Below are 21553 nucleotides of genomic sequence, written 5' to 3'. Positions count from 1 at the left end.
GTGCTGCAAGTAAAAGCCATTTTTAATATACCAGGTCTGCTGAATATAGTAATTGTTTGGTCAGAACACAAAGAAGATGACTGTGTTGCAGAGCTCCTGCTCCAGGATGAGGTTTACCTCCACTCATTTCTACCCAGCTGCTGTTTTTAGACAGCTCCCAAAGTCTGCACGGCCAAAACGCTTCTAAGGTGAGCGGCGGCACGAGCCTCGGCTCACGTTGTTTACCGTCCTCCTTCAGATGATCACCATTACCTCTCATCACCACATGTATATGACCACATACAAGTGGTCAGAAGAGCACCTCCAGGGACTGAGGTACGCGACAAGATGACCTCGAAGGGGAGCTCAGCTAAACTTCAAAGTGTTTGTTTTTTTAATGGCTGTAGTGCTTCAGTGTTTTTAACCAATCACTGCAGCTCTACCTTTAAACACACAACAGCCACAACATATCATTGCTTTAATAAGTATGAGGGACACAGTGTGCAGATTCCCATTTTTATTCCACCTATTCAAAGACTTTTTAAAAATGTGTACACGCTCTTCTCTGCAGCATGTGGAAGCAATAAGAGTCCAAAAACACAGCCGACCCCGTCCACAGAGCACCAGGGCCCCACACAAAACCCAGAATTAAGACTTAAAAGACACAATCCAAACCCTGCGGGTTCATTCAGTCAAACACATTATTATTATTAAGAATTATAAAACACCCAAATGAAATGCTATAGCACTGAGAAAGCAGGAGGAGCTGAGGGAGCAGCGCACAAAGCAGAACAAGAAAACCAAAAAACACGCCACATTCAGAGTCTTTAAGACTTCACATGATCAGTGTGAGAATCACGGTCCGGCCACGCGAGTGCAAAGTGGTAGTGATGGGTAACGAGCTCATTAAAGGTCAGCAAACACATTCATCGGGACCACATGTTTAATGTGGAGGTGCAGTGGGCTGTGTAAGGCATGGATGTGCTTAATATCTACACTGTTAATGTCCACGTGACGCTGGGACGAGCCACTTACTTCTCTAACTTACTTTAAACTACATCGTTTGTGCGATTCAGACGGGGGAAAAAAGCCTATCACATCAAATTAGACAACTTTATTCAAGTAAGGCTATAACGCACACACACCTCAGCGCTGGTTCAGGGTGTGACACAGCGGATTAAAGGCATGACGCAGGAATCCTGAAGCATCAGTTTCCCGTCCACCTTTAACCTTTACATGAAATGACTCGCAGAGATTTTCCAGTGGCAGCAAAGAAGCAGAAGGACATTATAGTGAAGCTAAAGAGGGCCAGCTGAGTGGGCTGGATCACAACTACTCTACCGATTTGCTGGTTTGGTTGCTGTTTGACTTTTTAAAATTTCGTTTCTTTGCCCAGTGTGTGAGCCGACCTCAGCCCCTCGAATTTAGAGCCAAAGGAAGCAGCCAAGCAGCGTAAAGCTATTCACACCTTTAGGCGGAGCGACCCCAACCCCACCAAAGAGCCCGACAGTCACGACCCCGGGCCCACAGCTGCCTCCTCACACAGAGAGCGAGAAAGAGACAAAGAGAGAGCAGAGACAGGCCGAAGGAGAGGAACTGAGCATAAACGACAGAAGAGTGATGAAGGAGCAGCGCTGTGACAAACTGGCCAGAGAAACAGTTGTGTTGTGCTGATAAGGCCAGAGCTGGCTGGAATTCACTGCCAGTAGTGTGATGGCAGAAGCCTGGGCAGCGCCTCCTGATAATGATGCTTCTGTGGACACGCGTGGGTACCGTGGCTCTCTCCTCACAGCGCCTCCAGGCTGTTCTCACCTTCCTCGTCCTTTCCTTGATGCTTTTGCTTTTTTGTCAGTGTGTCCATCTGGTTCTTCTCCTCTCAGTCTCTCTTTCAGTCTCTGTGTTGATTTTAAAACCCCAACTCCCACCCCCACCCCACCCAGTATTATCAATGTCTGTTCCCCCATCCTCCCCTCTCCCCCCAGAAGTCCACCACTATGTTTGTACTGTACAGACAACAAAAAGATGAGCAGAAACCTTTAAAAAGCAGAGCCCAGTTGTATTTTTCTTTTCTGCAGTTGTTTCTTGCTCTTGCAACTATAAAGACAGGTCTGCATCCGTCTGTGTCCTCCCACACACACACACACACACACACACACACACACACACACACACACACACACACACACACACACACACACACACACACACACACACACAGCCATGCTTGCAGGAGCACAAGCGCTCTCACTTTCTCACACTCATTCTCATGCAAGCCACCCCTCATTTCTAGTGGTGGTTTGTTGGACATGCAGAAGTGGGGAACGAGGGCAGGGGAGAGAAACGTTTCCTAGCTCAAAAATGGGAAGAGGGTAGCTGTGTGTCTAACTGTGTGAGTGTGTTGAGGGAGAGGTCTTAGTTCAGCTGCCATCTCCTCCGATACTTCTTCTCCTCATCACCTGCCAAAACAAAAACCCACAGGCTTAGAACACGTAACCATCGGACAGCAGGCAGGTTCGAATGGAGACGGAAGAAAGCAGCACAAAGAAAGTCAGGTACCTTTTTACAGAAGGTGAGATTAAAAGAGTTTAGGCTGATTTAGAAATGCAGAAGAGAAGGAAAAAAGAGCAGAACAAGCATCATTAGATTCGTTTATTGATTTGAAAAAAATTGCTTATTAAATTAAAAACAGGTAGGACTTAACATACCTTCCAGATGGTTCCTGGATAAATATTTCAAAGCCTCATCCAGTAGGATGACTGGGAAGGAAATCTTCAGGACCACAGTCCACTGGGACCAATGCAGAGGGGTCACCTGGAAGATGAGCTGAAGGACAAGAGAAATCAGACGATGATGACAAAGCTGCAGCAGAAGCCTTTTCTAACATGCAAGCTTAATATTTTGTAACTATTTTGAAAAATGCAAAGACATCAGCCTGCAAGAAAACATAATCCAGTGGAGCCATGGAAACCTTTATTTTGTAACGCCTTCTGTCTGACTCACAGCATTTCTGTATCTGCTTTTTGCACGACGCTAGCTATGAACTTAGCTACTTATAGTTTCATTTGGCTGTTGCATTACATTACACCTACAGGGCCATCCTACTTTTTTTGCAGACGACAGACAAGTTGTGTCATCACTGGCAAAAGAATCGGACTCATAAAACACGGCTCGTGAATCTGGGCCACGATACAGTGCTGAGGATTATTAGCATGCAGTGTTTGGGTTTTTTTAAACGCTCAAAGAGCTGCGTGTCCTGTGTACTCACTGGCAGAGGCTCGACGTAGAGGATTAAGAAGTGGAGGGAGAGGGAGAGGATGATTGCTCCCAGCAACCAAATATTGACCCAGGGAGGCATCCTGAGCAGGGACTGGTTCTCAGACAAACTGTAAGGAGAAGTTTGAATAGATGAAAACATGCTAACATTTCAGGATCAGGTTGCAAAACAACAACTGATGAAAATATTCCAGCAAGCTGCATGAAAATGAACAGATGTGCCGGCGTTAGGCTGGACCATCTTTGGACTCCATCTGAAGTGGTGATCAGACCTCGTCGAGTTGGACATTTCTTTCAAAACAGAGCTAATGACCCTTCATAGCTCCGTTCAATAAAGTATAATTTCTCTTCTTAAGATGTGCGCTTAAGCACATTCTTCAGGTGGAGGACATAAAAACAAAAATCAGTCGTTCAAACAGTGAACAGCTGATGTTTGCGACGGCCGTGGCCTTTCTGGCACGGATCGTTCTTCCTCAAAGGGAGCTCCGTCTCGTCGAATGACAGCGTCGCTTTCTTTGAGTAAATTTCTGACGTTTGTGACATTTAAGGCTCGTTTACTCTGATACCAGCTCTGAAGCCGACTGACCTGTTGAGCGCGTTGAACATTTCGATGGTGACCAGCACAGACAGCGCCATGGTTGTGGGGTAGCGAGATTCAAACACCTCGCAGTCTATTTCTTTGAACATGGGGTTGTCCTCAGTGCACTGCATGAAATGTCGCTGTGAAGAGAGAGACAGGCGGAGTTAGCGTGCGCTCGTGCATCGTGTTGCGACCTGGTTTGATGGGACTCTGCTCAGATTGGGTGGGGGGCAGCTGCCAAACCCTGGCTTCATTTCAGCTCTGCATGCAATCAATCCACAGAAATCTTAATTCCCTTTCTATGCCTGTCTGCTGCTGGGATCATCAAACGTTACTGCATCAAATAGCAGCGAATGAAAAGGATGCATAGAGGTGGGGTAAACAGTATAACAGGAAACAATGCAGCTCATGTTCTCCTAGGGCAGGAGCTACGTCAGATAAACTGTTTTACAACTCACCAGCTGATAGAAAGACACTTGTGGGCCCTCCTCATCAAACAGGTACCACCATGTGGCTGCACTCACTGTTCCCAGACCCACATATCCTGCAAGACAACACAGACATACATTTATATTTATACACACAAACAAGAGCTGCCGTTTCTTGCCTGTGAGACAAAACCAGATATTGATAGACGCACAGTCACAAATTTAATATTATACAGACAAAGTGTAAGGTTACAGTTATTCAGTGTGCGAAGAATAAAATGTAATAACCTTACAAAGGAGAAGCTGTTCAGGAAAATAAACATGCTGACGAGTGCTTGATTAGAAAAAAAAAAAAAAAAGATGCTAGGCCTACTGACAGTCGCCGTTTTACTAAATACATCTTAAATCTTGTTACTGTATTTTTCCTACCATAAGGCGCATTAAGCGAAACCAAACAGTCAGATAAGTCAAACTTTCCTCAACTCATTCTTCTTGCTTCCTCCACTTCTGTACCATTGATTCATTAATGCTGAATCCTCTGCAGCTGCTCTATTCCCATGTTGTTGCAGTATATTAATGACTAACCTCGTATTGTGGATGGATTATCTCAGTTGTTCTCCTGACTGAAGTTTGGTCCGTTTACAGCATCCTGCCATGCAATTGCATTTGTCTCTAACCATCAGGATCCCTCACGTTAACTTTTATCGAGTGGAATAAAGTTAGCGTTCATCCTCCAGCTTCACTGTGTTTATGCTAACATAGCTGTGTCGCTAGCACATCATTTTAAACCAGCTAGCCCAACTTCAGTAACCCTACAAACGTCACTGCTGTTTATTTTTCTGTCTTCATTTATGTTGGAAGTGATAACAGAGCTGTACGTTTGCATTCTTTCAGAAATCTCTCATTCAGAACATGCTATATCATGTTTAGGTGTAAGCTAGCAAGCTAACTTCCTGCTAACTTCTAACTCTGTTAAGTGTAATAAATTCTGTTTTCATGGATGCCTGGATGTTAAACTTAATTGTTACACCTGGTAAAGCAGCAACACTGATGATTTTATTAAAGATGAAAGAATTTAGACAGTTTTTAACTCTCAGTGATGCTGCAGTGTTCGTTTGACTTTGGGACCTGAAATAGATGGAGTTTAGGACCCAGATTCCTCTGCAAGGCTCCTGACTACAGCCGTGATGTTCCAACAATCCGTTAAGAGGTGCGGCTTCGTAGCTTAGCAAGTCGGACTAAAACATTTGTGACAGAGTTTTGAGCGCAGTGTATGACATACAACCGGTTCAAGGTCAATGAGCACAACCAGAATTCATACATAAGTTGAACTGACGATTTTTGAGAAAATTAAAGGATTTTAAGTGCGCCTTATAGTGTGAAAAATCAACGTTAACTAAGGTACCATCGATAAAGTGTTAGAAAATGCATCAAGTTGTTCTGCTATTAGATTTTTAAAAATGGGCGCAGGTGCACAGAAGCTCTTTAGACAGCCCTGTCAGCCAATCAGCAGGGCTAACACACAGACACAGTCAACCAGTCACAATTTAGAATCACCAGTTAATGTTAACTCAGGCATGTCTTTGGACCGTGGAGGGAAGCTGGAGTACCCGGTACCCATGCAGCGAGAGACTAAAAGAACCCTGACTGGATTCAAACCCAAGACCTTCTTGCTGTGAGGTGACAGTGCTAACCACCGCACCACCCCACACAGTGACAACTGCACAATAATTTATTCACGTCTGAGTGAATAATACCTCCAATGGCCAGGTATCTAAAGAAGAGCCAGCCAGAGATGAGTGGCTCCTTAGGGTTGCGGGGTGGTTTATCCATGATGTCCAAATCTGGGGGGTTGAAGCCCAGGGCGGTGGCAGGCAGGCCATCAGTCACCAGGTTAACCCACAGCAGCTGGACTGGAATCAAAGCCTCAGGCAGACCCAGGATGGCTGTCAGGAAGATGCTGCAGACAGACACAGGAGAGACCCACAAACGTCAGCCGCACACGAAGACAGTCCCCGCCCGGCAGCTGCGTCTCACGGCGCTCTTGTCTCACCACACGACTTCTCCCACGTTTGAGGAGATGAGGTATCTGATGAACTGCTTCATGTTGTTGTAGATGGCTCTGCCCTCCTCCACAGCAGCTACGATGGTGGAGAAGTTGTCGTCAGACAGCACCATCTCAGACGCTGACTTTGCCACAGCTGTACCGGATCCCATGGCGATGCCGATCTCTGCCTTCTTCAAGGCCGGGGCATCGTTCACACCATCACCTGTCTGCAACCAGGAGGAAATACCTGGATTATTACGTGTCAAAGAACAGAGGGGCACTAAAGGAAACGTCAACAGTATTGTTTATTAAAAAGCGTCTCTCAATAAGACTTGCTTATCCTTAAATGGTCCTTACTTAGAGATATAAGCTGAGCATTGAAACTTGGCCCTCAGAGTCCAACACTGTGACAGTACATGTGTGTCAGAAAAGAACAAGTCCACTCTCAAATACCGAGCCCACACTCATTTTTCATGAAGGATGACTCGCTCGGGAGCCCCAAGTTTAACAAGCAACGACTCTAACTCACTGTGCAAAGGCTCATTATCTTTTCACACCATGACGGGATTAAACTAAAGCTGTGCAGAAGCGATATTTATCTGTCAAGGCAGGGCCTGAAAGCAGCTTCAGACTGATGGGCAAATGGTGATATTGTCGTTTCCCTCCCGCGGATCAACTTCTCTTCTGAGACGCATGTCAGATAGGAAGCAGCCGAGCAGACCAGAGATGACAGCTCGTGATAGCGGCGTCTGAGAGAGCAGCCTCACAGAGACCTGGAACATGTCATGCCTCACTGGCTTCTCCTCATACATCTTTGACAAGTCATTCAAACAGCGAATGGCTACAGGAAGGAGAAAGGCAGCAGTGCTGTGCACTGCCACAAAAAGAAGAAGATGCTGGAACACGCAGGTGTGTTACTTGTACGGGGATAGTTTTCCTTACCATGGCTGTAATCTCGTCAAACGACTGCAGGTATCCGACGATCTTGGACTTGTGAGCCGGCTCCACGCGGGCAAAGCACCGTGCCCGTTTGACGGCGTCTCTCTGCACCTCCTGCGGTAGATCGTCAAACTCGCGGCCTGTATAGGCCTTTCTCGTCACGTCCTCGTCCTCTTCAAAGATGCCAATCCGTCTGCAGATGGCCACGGCCGTGCCCTTGTTGTCCCCTGTGATCATGATAACACGGATACCTGCCTCGTTGCACAGTTTCACCGAACCGATCACTTCCTTCCTGGGTGGGTCGAGCATGCCCACACAGCCAACAAATGTGAGCCCCAGCTACACGGAAAACAAACAGCATCAGGGTGGTTAGGTTACGCAGGACCACATCAGGAACAGCTTTCTACTGTTACTGCTGCCAAAAAACATCCGATCCAAATTCTTCCTAAAGAACAAAGAAACTATTGGAGCGAAGACCAAAGTGTAGAAAGTACTAACTACTACTAAGCAAACTAGTACCCAGTCGTCTCATTAAACTTAACAAAGCCTATTTCAATTCAATGTGGGAACAAAAGGACTTCTAAGCTGTGATGTTTGGATAGAGAAATCTTGTGGCGAACCTCATATTCTGCAAACTTGCTGGAATTCTCCAGCTCCATGTTTTCCTTGCGTGGCGGAGTATCGTGCGTAGCCAGCGCCAGGCAGCGCAGGGTGTCCTTGCCCGTCCCCCATTCTCTGATCTTAGACATGAGCTGGTCGCGCACGGCTGGTGTCAGCGTCACTTTTCTGTTTCCCACCCGTACGTACTCGCACCGCTCTATCACACTCTCGGGCGCACCCTGAGGGGACACAATGCAATTGGCAAAAGAAGAACATTAAAAAAAATGGTTCAAATGAAATGAAATTTGTGATTATTTGAGTTCGTGTTATTCAGCCGTGCCTTGATGAACATCTTGCTCTGGGACCCGGGCTTGACAGGGGTGCAGTAGACAGACATGGACTTGCGGTCACGAGAGAACTCCAGGGTGAACTCCTTCTTCATCAACTGTTTGATAACCTGACAGATGAAAAAGAGGGCAAATGCTGACATGGCAGAAGAAAATGATTGATTGATTGATTGATTGAATCTTTATTTTGAACATGTTGAAAAAGTATAAAAAAAAAAAATAGAATTAAAAGAGACAAATGAACAAAGCAAACAAAAGGAAAACGAGCAACCACAACTCCAAATAACGTCCATGTTCAAAAAGGAGCAGGAAGAAGCATAAGCTTATTTAATCCCACCCCTTTTCCACTATCTAGTATCAATAGACTACAGAAATACTTCCTTGTAATTACATTATATGTTATGTGTAATTTTTTTTTTTTTTTTTTAAATATATACACATATACGTTTCTATCTATCCATACCTACGTATATACACACATTTTCAATAACCCCATTAACACCTGAAGGATACACAACCTACAATTTTTTATTTTTATATATATATATATATATATATATATATATATATATATATATATATATATATATATATATATATATATATATATATATATATATATATATATATATATATATATATATATATATACACACACACATACACATATATACCCATACCAACAAACCCGTGCATGCGCACACACATGATAATATTAGACAAGAACACCCTATCAAATCTCTACCTTTTCCCTGTAAAAACCATATCCTTAAACCGCTTTTTAAACTGCGCCATGCTTGGACATTGCTTCATATCTTTACTTAGTCTGTTCCACAGCTTCACTCCACACACACACACACACAGACAGAGAGACAGACACACACACACACACACACACAGACACACACAGAGCTTCTAACAGCTGACCGATGTTGAAATCCGTGAGTGTGCCAAGCAGCTTCTCTCTGTCAGAGTTCGGCACACTGGCCTCTTTCTCGGCTCTCTGGTTCTATATGTGAAAAAGTTCAGATCGTCTCATCTAAAAGTTTCTGCAGATTCCTGCTATTGTAAAGTAATGGTTCACATTTATCCATCTACTAACCAAGACAGCGCAGCAGCTCGTTTCAGAGTTACAGGTAAAAGGAAGATAAAACCCTGTAATGAGCTCTGCTGTTTGCTGTTGTTACGTTTAGACTAGCTTTGTGCAAAGCTGTTTTTAGACTCACAAGCAAACACTCACACCCTGAAGTCAAACATTTGTTGATCATCAACTATCTGCTTTTTTTTTTTTTTTTTTTTAAATAAATGGGTCGTCCTTGTGTGGGACACTTAACCATAACCTGCATCGTTCATCATATATATGACGTGGCACAGGTTTATAAGCAGGCTCCTCATAGGCAGTGCAGCAGTGTGATTACACAAGTCTGTACAAATCTTTGACTGGACATTTAACCTCCTAGGACCTGCGTCCACATATGTGGACATCACATTCTTGGTCATTTAGACCCAAATACTCAATTTTGCTCTACAAGGGCCTGGTATCCACTTACGAGGACGTTATACTGCTACTGTTCTACTGAAATTTTAAACAAATACCCTCATTTGTGGCTCTCATTTTTCTTAGAAACAAAAATTGGGCAAAAAAAAAAAAAAAATTCCTGTAATTGTTTGTTTTTAGATTCATCAGGTCAAATCAGCCCAAATATCAAAGATAAATTAAAAATGCTGTGAAGAGTTCGGGTCTTAGAGGTTAAAGACCAGTCCACTGATTTGCTCACCTGTCTGACTCACACTGGGCACTCCAATACATGAATATAGAGCTGGGCGATATGAGATTTTTTCATATCACGATATGTTTTTTTCATTTCAGGCGATAACGAGATCTATCACGATATAAGCCAAATAACTATATTTGTAAGATTTAAATGTGCCGTTGCTCACAAGTAAAATGTGAAATAATCAGCAGCTTGTTTTTATTTAAATATTTATTTCCCATAATAAGTTCAACAGGGTAGATGTACTTAAGGAACATGAGACTTTTTCAGATAAATAAAGGCAAATATTGCAAACTACACAAAAGGCAGCCGCTAAAGCGTTTAAGTTTCAAAATAGAACAAACGAAACAGACTAAATTGTCAATTCCACTTAGAAACAAAATATTAATTCTAAAAATAAATCTTAGTTTGTTTTACAGAAGAACAGACAAAACTGACTAACTTTTGTCAATATCAAATAAACTGAGAACTAAAAGGAAATTCTCAATCTCTCCTTGTTGTATAGCTGAGCTTTTCAAACAGTTGTAACAGTTACTTTAGTCTGACAAAAGCCGAATGACGAATTAGCGCTTCCAGTCAGAGACCGAGGCTACGTCCACACGTACACGGGTATTTTTGAAAACGGAGATTTTCCGTTTCCGTTTTAAAAAATAATCCCGTCCACACATAAAGGTAGAAATGAAGGAAAACGCTGCTATGAACATGCCAAAGCAGCAGGTGGCGCTAGATTCCTAACCGTGCAGAAATGTTGGCCAATCAGAAGTCTAGAAGCCTCGGTGGGAAAAAGTAAACAAAGCTGGGGCATAGAAGCAGAACCGAGTCGTATGTGTGGAGGGACAGTAACTGTGTGTATATGTAAGCATTTAAACACTGCAGAGAGTAGAATTAACAGTATTGTAGAAATTCATTTCACCGAAACAATAACGTGGCGCACAGTGTGACGCATGCACCGGTTTATTGTATTTCCAGACTTGCTTTCGGCACAATTTACAGTGCACGCTACTCTGTTTTTTGTCAGACTTGAAATAGCCGAAATACCTTCACACTACGGAACTTCTATGGCTCTTCCGTTCGACAATCTCTCCGGCGTTGGAACCATCATCTGTTTTCTCTTCGGTCACGCTCGGTTGATTTTTCTAGTCGGCACACTCATTTCCTCCATTACGCGCTGGCTGCTTCCCAAACAAACACACGTGTGGCTTGGCACTTGTGCTGTACGTAACAAGTCACGCGACGTGACGCTGCGGCTGTGATTGGTTCGGCTCTGCGCTACTTAATTTGGATTGGCTGACCTTTTTTTTTTTTTTTTTTTTTTTTTTTTTAGAGGACAAGAGCGGCGAGGTCTATCGCGATAGCTTAATTTCTCTATCGAGTAAAAGTTATATCGCGATACATATCGTTATCGTTCTATCGCCCAGCTCTACATGAATACATAATTAATTGAAAAAAATTGGGTTGACTGCCTTGAAAAAAGTAAAGTGGTGTCAATACTACTTGAAGGGTAATATTTGTTCTTCTTTATTACTATAAAACAGGACGGTCCCTAAAAACTAATCAGATTTTACATTTTCCGAGTGTTGGATGCTGCACATCTGGAGTCAGCCTAAAACTGACTAACTTAAAGTGTGAGGTTTTTGGCAAACCCACGTCCCCTCATCAATATGGAAATTCATGCAAACGTCTGCTCCAGAATCTAATTGGATCACCTACTGCATATGGACTGAGCCGTAAGAAGCCTATGAAGTTTGTATCGTGTCAGACATGTTCATAAGAGCACGCCAACAGCTGCACAGAGGCAGGAAGGAGCCGCACTGCTTGTGAGTTTGATATCAGGTCTACAGTTTGAGTAGGAAGTCAAGCTTAAACAGCTTTAAGCAGAAATGAAGAGAAACCTGCTGAGGTCTGGTTAGCTCACCTCTTTTTACTTGTTTCATCTCAAGTCAGCAAGACTTCACACAGCTGACTATTAAACCACCGTGTTAGCTTCATGTATGCAGCAGTACTTTAAATGCACACTAGGATCATGCAGCAGTGGCAACTTACTGAGTTGCAGGCACCGGCACGCTCCACCTTGGTGAGTCCAGACAGATCCGTCTTGAAGACATTCATCTTCTCGACCAAGGTGGTGAGAGCTGTTTCTGTGGCCTCGCCCACCTTCTCATAAACCCCTTTGGCCTGCAAGAGAGAAGAAATTCATCAAAACACATTGATCAGCTCTTCCTTGGACTGGTTTTTGTCCTGTCTCCCTCTCCTAACCCCTGACTGGTCACGGGAGTTGGCCCCGCCCCTCCCTGAGCCTGGTTCTGCTGGAGGTTCCTTCCTGTTAAAAGGGAGTTTTTCCTTCCCACTGTCACCAAGTACTTGCTCATAGGGGGTCATATGATTGTTGGGTTTTCTGTATTATTGTAGGGCCTTTACCTTATGGTGACTGCTGTTGTTAGGATATGAATAAAAGAGCACTGAATGAAACTGAAAAAGTTGGAGTGTTCAACATTTGGTACACTTGTGTTTATTACAAGCATTAAATGTTTAATATTTGTAACTATTTTAGAAGCAGACACTTGTTTGGCTTCATGTTCGTTTCCATGGAGTCAAAATAGCTCAAGACTGACTGGACAAACATGCTGAAAGGATATCTGCAAGTCATTCGCCACGACCTCCACCATTGCGTTTGAGTCATGCATGCAAAGTGGCTTGTCCTCGCCAGCAGTAAGCCGGCAGTCGAGATGAAGCAGTAACGGCACATCGCACATCATTTGCTTGTGCGACTGGCCGTAGACAGGAATTAAACACCTCACTCCCCTCCAGCATCGGCTCCTCTGCAACTCTCCTGCCTCTCTCCTGGTTTGGCTCAATCAGACTCTTTATCCAAAGTGTACAAAATTAGCAGAGAAACAGCCATTTATGAGAACAGACGCAGATACGATGGAGTTTAGAAGTGCTGCATGCCTGGCCTCTATCCTCAGCATGGTTACCATGATACCATGGTGATGACAAATAGGTGAGAAAAGCAATTCAAACCAGAGAAAAGAGATCATACCAGAGTAAAATTAGCTCAGTTGGACAAAAAGAAAAAAAAGCAGTGAGTGTGATTAAGGGCTAATAATTATGGAAAATATCATTCGTGTAATTCTACGTAGAAAGTTAGACTGATGGATCTGTTTGGAGCTTAAAAGTGTTCAAAGTGTGTGCTAATGACCTCGTTATAGTCCAGTGAAGAATCATTGCACATCGAGCACACGGTGGCCAACTCCACAAGTCCATCATAGTCTCCACACTGGACAGGCTTGTTGTCTTTGAGTCTGAAAGAACAACACACACACATAAAACGTCACACTTCGCTTCACTGCACACACGGCAATCTCACGAATACCCATGAATGGGGTTCACGTTCCACAGCTGATGGAGAAACCGTGCTCGGACGGCAGTAAGGAGTGTATCTGAGTGTGTGTGTGCTCACTGCATGACAACCATGGATCTCTTCCCAGTAGAGACTGCAACCGTTGCTAGCGAAGCTCCCACACAGTAACCCACACTCTGCTGTTATGAAACCGTAGGTTCATCCAGAGTCACAGCGATGTAGTCAGCAAACGGCAAAACAAACAGCATGTATATACACAATGAACCGCAACACCCTGCCCCTGTCTGCTGAACGCTTGTGCTCAGAGGCCACCTGCCTTCACTGCTGCACAGTTTACATCTCTGAGATTTCAAAAGTGTCACAGGCAATGTCAAAAAGGGTCAAAAATTCAGTTTGTCCAAGTTTGCATTAACAATAGTCGATCATTAAGGTGCTTACTGGGAGTAAAGTACAACTGAGACTTATGGGGCATATATAATTAAAGCCACATGTGCTGTAACACAACCAACTGGGACTGCTCGCTGTTTTTATGCTGCACCAACTGAAGCAAAGCTACTCAAACTATTCCTGCAAACTGACGGTGCATCAAATCTCAGAGCACATCGATTTATTGCATTTATGTTTTATCTGGTTAAGAAGAAAGGAGGAGCTGGGAAAGGAGAGAGAGACGCTTTAACTTGTTTTTCATTCAGTGTAGAATCTGCTGGTAAAAAAAATGAAAAATCTGGAAGGCTTAACAGCAAACATTTTCCATGTAATGAGTTATTAAAGCACAGAGGAAGAACAAGTAATAAATCCAGAATGGTGGTACTCACATTTGTCCCTCAGGGGCATACGTAGAACCAGTTATAGAGAACTCGTGCAGGGTGCAGCTGGAGTCCTCCACCTTGTCTAGGATGAACATCTGGAGAGAGAAAAAGACCAAAGCAAACAGAGGTGGGACCTTTAGCCAGTTACAACTGTGGCTGCTCCTCGTTTCGCAGCTGTCCACTGCTGTAAAAGATAATGACCGCTCAAATTGTGTGAGATTTTGGAGCAGTAAAAAAAAAAAAAAAAAAATTTCATATTTTCAGTAGCTAATTGGATCCACCCACTGACGAGGTCCTGTGGACCAAGAGAAACCGGCTGGCGATTACTGTAAGAACTGAGTGAACTAAGTCAAACAGCTTACTATAATAACAAACACGTGACTTAATGTGAATAACAAAAAAAACACTGAAAGCACAAAGCAGTCACACTCCTGCTTTTTGCCCCTTTCAGTTGCATCACAATCAAGAAATGTAGCTGAACTGTAATTGGTCGGCTGTGGCTCAGGTGATCCCTGACTCATACTGAAGTTTGAGATGAATGCATTGGAGGCAACCTGGGAACCGATTACATACCTGACGTGGACCATTGCAGCGCTTTGATTCGTTTCCTTTTCTGTTGCAGATTTGTTTCTCGTCTCACGCACAGTTGCTGAGCCGTTTGTGCTGATATGCTGCGTTTGGTTGTTCAGACTCTTTGGTCTCATATGTGCAGACGTTGTTCCAGGAGCCTCGCGGTTTGATCAGACGCACGGTCGTGTTCCTTCTACAGCGAGCCGGCTTCCAAACCCTTCCAACCAAGCCGTACTTGTTCAGGCTCTTTTCTGACTGCACTGTTGTAACCTTTAACATGCTGAGGCCTGCAGAGTCTGTAGCTCTTGGGCTTTTTTCAGTGAGAACTGTGGGGTCTGGGAATTTGCTGGGACGTCAACTCCTGGGAAGTTTGCATTGTGTTAACACACACCTAAATGGTTCATGCCGGCAAACTGCCAGAGCTTCTTCTTTTATAGATGCACAGCTGCTGATCAACTAATCCAGTGCACTTGATTAGCAGCTGGCTGCTAACGACTGGGATATAACTGTAAATATTAGACTATAGTGTGAAAGCAGCCAGAACAGAGAAGTGTGCTGGTGAAGTAACTTAGTAATGGCATTTACAAAGTACATTAGGCTAAAATTAGCCACCATCAAGGCAAAGCAGAAACGTACTGAACATATTAAAGCAGTAAAAAGTAAATACTTGCTGTAAACAGGAAGTCTTTAAGGCTAAAACACAAACGAGGAGTTCTGTTTATCAAGTGTTGCTGTGATCCAGAAACATCAGCCCCTACTGCATACCGGCGTCTGCACCGTACGGGCACTCCTTTCTCCAATTTCTTTGTTTCTCTACACATGCAAGGGAGTTGCAGTTGGCTTCATCGGTCCCGGTTACGAAACACGCTGTAGTGAACTGATGGAAAAGAAGTCAAGTGAAAGCAGGAGACAGAGCTGCATTCCCAGAGCACTTCAAGGACTTGTTGACTGCTTTGTTGACAAGACTTCCCCCAGGAGGCGCAGTTCACGATGTACTGCTAATGCTAATGCATCAGTAAAAACAGAAGGGAGAACAGGGGCCAGGATACGCCATCGCCCATATTCCAGTGACTGTGTCCACGCTGCTCATTTCAATGGGACAGACATTAGGCAAACAGACTTTCATTGACCTCAAGTCGTTTAACAATATTCTGTGAAAACTTCTAAAGATAAGACATGCATGGACAACATGCCCAGCTCGACTTAGTTTGAGACTGAACAAAGTCCTTTTCTTGCCTCTCGATTCTCCTGTAACTGCGAGCGTGTACGAGTCGCTGACTTAAACCCACCGATTAGTGTCAAAGGAGCTCTTGATCAGCGGCAGACTTCACCTGAGAGGAGACCGCCGTTGTTTGCAGAAAATGCAGTTTTTAAGCTATTATTCACATAAAAACTCTCCATGACAGCAGAGTGGTACATTTACTCAGTGGCCCACAGACTTTACATGCAGCTCTTTGGCTCTGAAAGTAACCCTGGTCAAAGCTGCCTTTAACCTTCTTTTAAACTCCTGGCCAGCAGGGGGCAGCTCCTCTTTAAAAGCCAGTCTGGGAAAGACTTGTCCTGGACTCATGTTTACTTTTGGACTTTGTCACTTTGGATTCAGATATCAGCATTAAAAGCTTCCTTTTTGTCTCCACTCAGTGACTGTGACTGTGTGCAGGGTGGCCGTTACCTTTATCATGTGATGGAGCATGCAGCGTCGGTTTCTCAGTCAGATCAGCTCGAACCAGTGAGCAAAACTGTCATTTTTATATATGTTTTAATTTATTTTCCTTGTATCCAGTCGACACTCTTGAAATTTTCTTCATTTAGCAGTGATGTTTAAGAAAGCGGTGATGTTTTAGCAACACACACACGCCCGTTCAGCTATCTTAGTGAGGACCTTCATTGACATATTGGTTTCCCTAGCCCCTCACCCTAACCATTAAAAATGAATGCCTAACCCTTTTTATGACAGTTTCGATCACAAATGCAACAAAGCTCATCAGAGGGAACCAGGACGAGGGTTGCTGGGTTTAAAAGCTGCAGACAGCAGGCTGCAAACTTCCAACTACAGTTTGTAAAGGGAACCTTTTTGCTTTGCCCTGCTGCATTTTTGCAGTGACTGTGAAGGACCTATTCATCTGGCCACTCTGTAACCTGAGCCAACAGTTGTATTACAAATAACAGAGCTGTCCTGTTACAGTGGCTAAAACCTTTAGCCGGGTTTATACAACACTGTTGTTTAAAAAGTGGGACTTGTTATTCCAAGATTTTCCATTTCATTTTGGGAGGTAATGCCCTTTAAACAGCGCCGACCTTCTGTTCACTTCTTTATTTCACAAAGGTCAGCCGTCAGACTTTGTTCCTTTCTTCTGTAATAAATCAACAATGAGCACAGAGCGACACAATAACTTTCACAAAGCAGAGGCGAAGGAATAAGATGAGGTTGCTCTTTCATCCGTGGTCAGTTTTCACTCACGATCTGATCCGCTGTGGTCTCCAAGGAAACACGGCACAGTGAGATCCACCACTATCAAATGTTTTTTTCCATACTCATTTCCTCTGAGCTTGCATGGGGATGAATGGTGAGCAGCTGTTGATGTGCATTTGTGAAAGGCTTTTTAGTGCGTGCCGGTCAGAGTGTGAGAGAGGAGGGAAAACAGAGGTATAACGTCAGGATGCAGAGGGGAATCCCTGGAAATCCTGCTGATATGGGGATACCCCCGAGGCCAGGGAGACACATGGCATTATCAGGGCCACTGGCTGCAGACCAGTACAGGAATAAGCACAGATGGATACGCCTGAGCAAACAGAGTATAAATGGTGACGCACAGAAAGCATTAAAAAACAGACGGAGGCAGTCTTGGTTCAGCATACAAGCACCACGAAGGGGGAAAGTGAAGCTAAATATGAAGCGGACCTATCACCAGGAAACAAGTGGTGCAAGAAAAAAAAAAAAAAAAAAACCTGCAAAGCGGAAGCTTGATTCATCTTTGCAACAACGCAAACGTGTATGCTCCTTATCTCACGGCAGAGAGCTGAGAGCAGCAAGCCGGGGAGTATAGGTGGAAGCAGAAGGTCAATATTTACCAACGTCTGCCTGCCTGAGAGCATTTCAGGGTTGTGGTGAGATCACTCCTCCATGTCCCTGCTGCCAGAGGGAACTCCCTGCAGCTACGCATTAATCACTCAGACGCTCCACGTCGACTCGTGGAGAAAGGAGGGGCGAGCGTTCGTACGACAAGAACAGAGAGTCGGCTCTGAAGCCATTTTGAGGTCGAAAGGAATTCACAGAGACGCCGATTATACAGCAGCTACTGTTGCTTTTTCATTTCCTGCCTATAGGAAGTCATCCTGTTGGGATATTTATAGAGCAGCATTTCATCTTGTTGATCGATAGCATCTCCATCTAACATAAAGAGCCAAGCTCTTCTTGTCCCGACGTGGACCTCCGTGGGTCCAACCTGACTATCCACCAGTATCTGTGGGTTCCCTTAATTTTTGCTCTTATTTGCCTGTTGCATTATTCTTAGGACACCATTAAGCTTTTTTCCCAAGATATATAAAAGGAACTGGTTAATTAGAGCATAATTTTTGATCAATACAATCAATTCCTCTTTGGGAAACCAATAAGCGGCCAACAATATCTCGTCTAAACAGGGTTTTGATGCTGCCCTGCTCGACTAACGAGGTCATCATTGTGGTGAGATGGGAGATCGTGAGGACAAGAGGTGTTAACTGAGATTAGGGTGTGCATGTGTGCAGAGCTCGAACCAGGAGCCAAGTCAAACAGCAGTGCTGGTATTTACTCTGCGCTTACAGCAAAGTCGGTTAGCAAGCGACACACACACGCACACGCTAACAGACAAAGGGAAGGGTGAGGCTGTGCACCATACGAGCACTTGTGAATTGTGAACAGTGGATAAAATCTTTCAGTGTTTATCACGTATACTGAAAGCTAGAGAAAGGTTCAGGGCCTTGTGTTTGTTCAGGTGACGTTCTGGAACCCGTCACTGCTAACCGCTAACAGCCCGCGCTGGTGCTGCTAGGTCATGCCAGCCTGTGCTGCTCCTGCCAGCTGCTATCTCGAATCTGCCAAACGGAGGCAAACATTACGGCACCACAGGGATTTCTCAGCATTCTTTAAGCTCCACGTGCATGAAAAGAAAACCTCAGAGGGGGGAAAGAGAGACAAAAAGATCAGGATTGCACAGACTGGCAGCAACAATCCCAAAGTATTCACCTGGAAAACATTTTTTTTGAGAGGGAAGACCCAGAAGTGCCGGGCACTATGATAGAAGGTGGAATTAATTACTCTACTTTGGCTGAGTTGAAGAAATCTCAGTCAGAAGCAATATCGTCACAGAAGATTTTCATTTCCTTCCGCAGTATTCGACAGCATGCTCGGCGTAAACCTGGGAAGCCTGAAGCACAGGAGGACTGTTTGTCACTTACTCTGCACACAGACATCTGGTTGGTGGTGAGGGTGCCCGTCTTGTCAGAGCAGATAACGGAGGTACAGCCCAGGGTCTCCACAGACGGCAGGCTCCGGACGATGGCGTTCTTCTTGGCCATGCGACGCGTGCCGAGGGCCAGGCAGGTGGTGATGACGGCCGGCAGGCCCTCGGGGATGGCGGCCACTGCCAGGGCCACGGCAATTTTAAAGTAATAGATGGCCCCTCGAACCCAGGAGCCCCCGTGGACCGGGTCTCCGAAGTGGCCGATGTTGATGACCCACACAGCCACGCAGATCAGGGAGATGACCTTTGAGAGCTGCTGGCCAAACTCGTCCAGCTTCTGCTGCAGCGGTGTCTTCTCTTGCTCCGTCGACGCCATCTGATTACGGATCTTCCCGATCTCTGTCGAGACACCCGTAGCAACGACGACACCTATGGCACGACCGGCAGCAATGTTTGTGCCCTGAGAGAAGGACAGAGACATACGCACAGGGAAGTCAGCACAAATCCGCCGTCATCTGGGAGAAAACAGACAAACTCCGTCACCAGCTCACAAACAGCAACATGGCCGATTACTACGAGTTTGGCCACGAGACAAGTGAAAGAATGTGATAGCTGCCATTACTGCTTTTGACTACGTGACCAAATGTAAGGACTAATGTAGCTTTGTCTGTGACAACATGAGTTTTTGATTTGAAAGCTGAAGATAAGCACGAGTCGGGGGTTCTTACAGAAAACAACATGTTCTTTTTGTCCTGGTTGACGGCTCGAGGGTCAGGAACAGGGTCGGTGTGTTTGATGACAGACACAGACTCTCCTACAGAAAACAAATCGAGACGGTTGGAGGTGTAGCAGGTGATTATCAGACCGTGCTTCAAAGCAAACACAGTGAGGAGAAAAACATCAACGGAAATCTTGGTTGCAACCAGTTATTGGGAAGCCATGGAGAGGAGCTTCTGGTGAGATGTAATAAATACCTGTGAGAATGGACTGGTCCACGCGCAGGGTGGTGGACTTTATCGAGGTCACTCTGATGTCAGCAGGCACCTTGTCACCAACTAAAAGAAAAATATTAAGAGATTTAAAATCAAATGTACAAAAGCAAGCAGCTCTGTTGGGCTACATTTAGACTTCCTGTGTTAGCACCTTTACATCACTCCATCAGGAGTTACAGGTAACTGGAGTTAGGGGTGGCTGCAGCTCAGAGCGGGTCACCTGCTAATCAGGCGACGACCGATCCACTGTTAATGTGTGTGACCGGTTTATAGAAAGCAGTTAGGGGTTAAAAACGCGCCTGTATGACAGCGTGTGAAAGAGCACCTGTAGACAGCTCAATGATCATTTCTCTAACTATTTGAAAACCTTGATCTGCTCGTGTTCTCCTGAAAATGATTCACATTCTGCTCCCATCACAAAAGAGCCTTAATCCTCAGACGACTATAATCGATGCAGTATTAGTACTGTACAAATACACACACGTCAGTAAAGGGTGTAGGGGCAGCTGCAGCTCAGGAGGTAGAGCGCGTCATCTGCTAATCAGAAGGTTGGTGGTTGGATCCGGTCTGCAGGACAAATATTAGCATCTTAGTGGAAAGATGGCCAAGATGCTCCCGAGGAGCTGGGAAGTGTTCGAATGTTAGACAGGAAGCACTTATGTAGAAAAAAAGTGCTGAATGAGCACGTTGCATAAAGCACTGAGTGCTCAGAGTGCAGAAGCACCACATGAGAAGCCATTCATCTACCAGTTAAAGAGACAACAGGTAACAAGTTCTGCTCATTTCGGTGTTTTGCAGATGGGCACTCAGTTACGTCCCTATTTAACGTCCGTGCTGAAACAATAAATCCTGAAGCATCGGTGGGTTCAGTCCAGGCTCGGGCTGCAGGTAAACAACAGCTCGATACAACCTTGATGGAGTCGCGTAAAATGATTGATTATTTCCTTCTGTGTCCTCTCTGTTCCTCTAACACAAACCACACCTGAACCCTGCGTTAAAGGCTCAAATTAATTCCATCGCCAACGGTCTCGAGTCTGCTTATTAAGCCTGCATATTAAACTCATAATTCATAGCCAAAACAAAATGGTTATTACTTCCTCTGTGTCAGGGCCTGACAATGAACATTTAACGGAAATATTTTCATAATAACAGGGCAGACTTGTGATTAATGGATTGTCTGATGCAGTCAGTGACAATGATGTCAGCGCACAGGAGTGGGAAGCTGCTCCAAATACTCTAGACAGATGTAATATTCTTCAGTTGTTTCCTTCCAGCAGGAGAGAAGAAGAGAAGGAGCTGCTCATTACTTTGTGTAATAAGTGACTCATTAATGCCAGCTCAGAGTGCTCAGCTATCACGACTTCTCAACGTAACGGCACCAAAACTCCTGCTTTTCCTCGCCAGGCAGCGG

At 44.7% G+C, this 21553-nt stretch overlaps 1 protein-coding gene across 3 annotated transcripts in view; it reads right to left on the bottom strand.

Moving 5' to 3' along the window:
• Nucleotides 1–2033: 2033 nt before the first annotated feature.
• atp2a3 (ATPase sarcoplasmic/endoplasmic reticulum Ca2+ transporting 3) overlaps nucleotides 2034–21553 on the bottom strand; it is a 40184-nt gene continuing 20664 nt past the window's right edge. For 2 of the 3 annotated variants that reach the window (XM_085288109.1, XM_085288112.1), the window contains 16 exons: nucleotides 20125–20205; nucleotides 19879–19964; nucleotides 19146–19610; nucleotides 14145–14233; nucleotides 13168–13270; nucleotides 12012–12143; nucleotides 8187–8303; nucleotides 7867–8085; nucleotides 7250–7585; nucleotides 6314–6534; nucleotides 6018–6220; nucleotides 4291–4376; nucleotides 3839–3972; nucleotides 3245–3362; nucleotides 2685–2802; nucleotides 2034–2435 (listed from right to left, as the gene is read on the bottom strand). In XM_085288109.1, the coding sequence (XP_085144235.1) occupies nucleotides 2392–2435; nucleotides 2685–2802; nucleotides 3245–3362; nucleotides 3839–3972; nucleotides 4291–4376; nucleotides 6018–6220; nucleotides 6314–6534; nucleotides 7250–7585; nucleotides 7867–8085; nucleotides 8187–8303; nucleotides 12012–12143; nucleotides 13168–13270; nucleotides 14145–14233; nucleotides 19146–19610; nucleotides 19879–19964; nucleotides 20125–20205 (2552 nt within the window). In that variant the 3' untranslated portion in view covers nucleotides 2034–2391. Of the gene's footprint in view, nucleotides 2436–2535; nucleotides 2570–2684; nucleotides 2803–3244; nucleotides 3363–3838; nucleotides 3973–4290; nucleotides 4377–6017; nucleotides 6221–6313; nucleotides 6535–7249; nucleotides 7586–7866; nucleotides 8086–8186; nucleotides 8304–12011; nucleotides 12144–13167; nucleotides 13271–14144; nucleotides 14234–19145; nucleotides 19611–19878; nucleotides 19965–20124; nucleotides 20206–21553 lie in introns of all 3 variants that reach the window. The other variant, XM_085288110.1, reaches the window with a different exon arrangement.

Source organism: Mchenga conophoros, linkage group LG10 (assembly GCF_057382185.1).
Source record: "Mchenga conophoros isolate Kocher_MC1m ecotype Shallow Benthic linkage group LG10, M_conophoros_male_GT1.1, whole genome shotgun sequence".
Classification (NCBI taxonomy): Eukaryota; Metazoa; Chordata; class Actinopteri; order Cichliformes; family Cichlidae; genus Mchenga; species Mchenga conophoros.
Note: the sequence above shows the minus strand (reverse complement) of the source record. Positions and strands in the feature narration are given on the sequence as shown.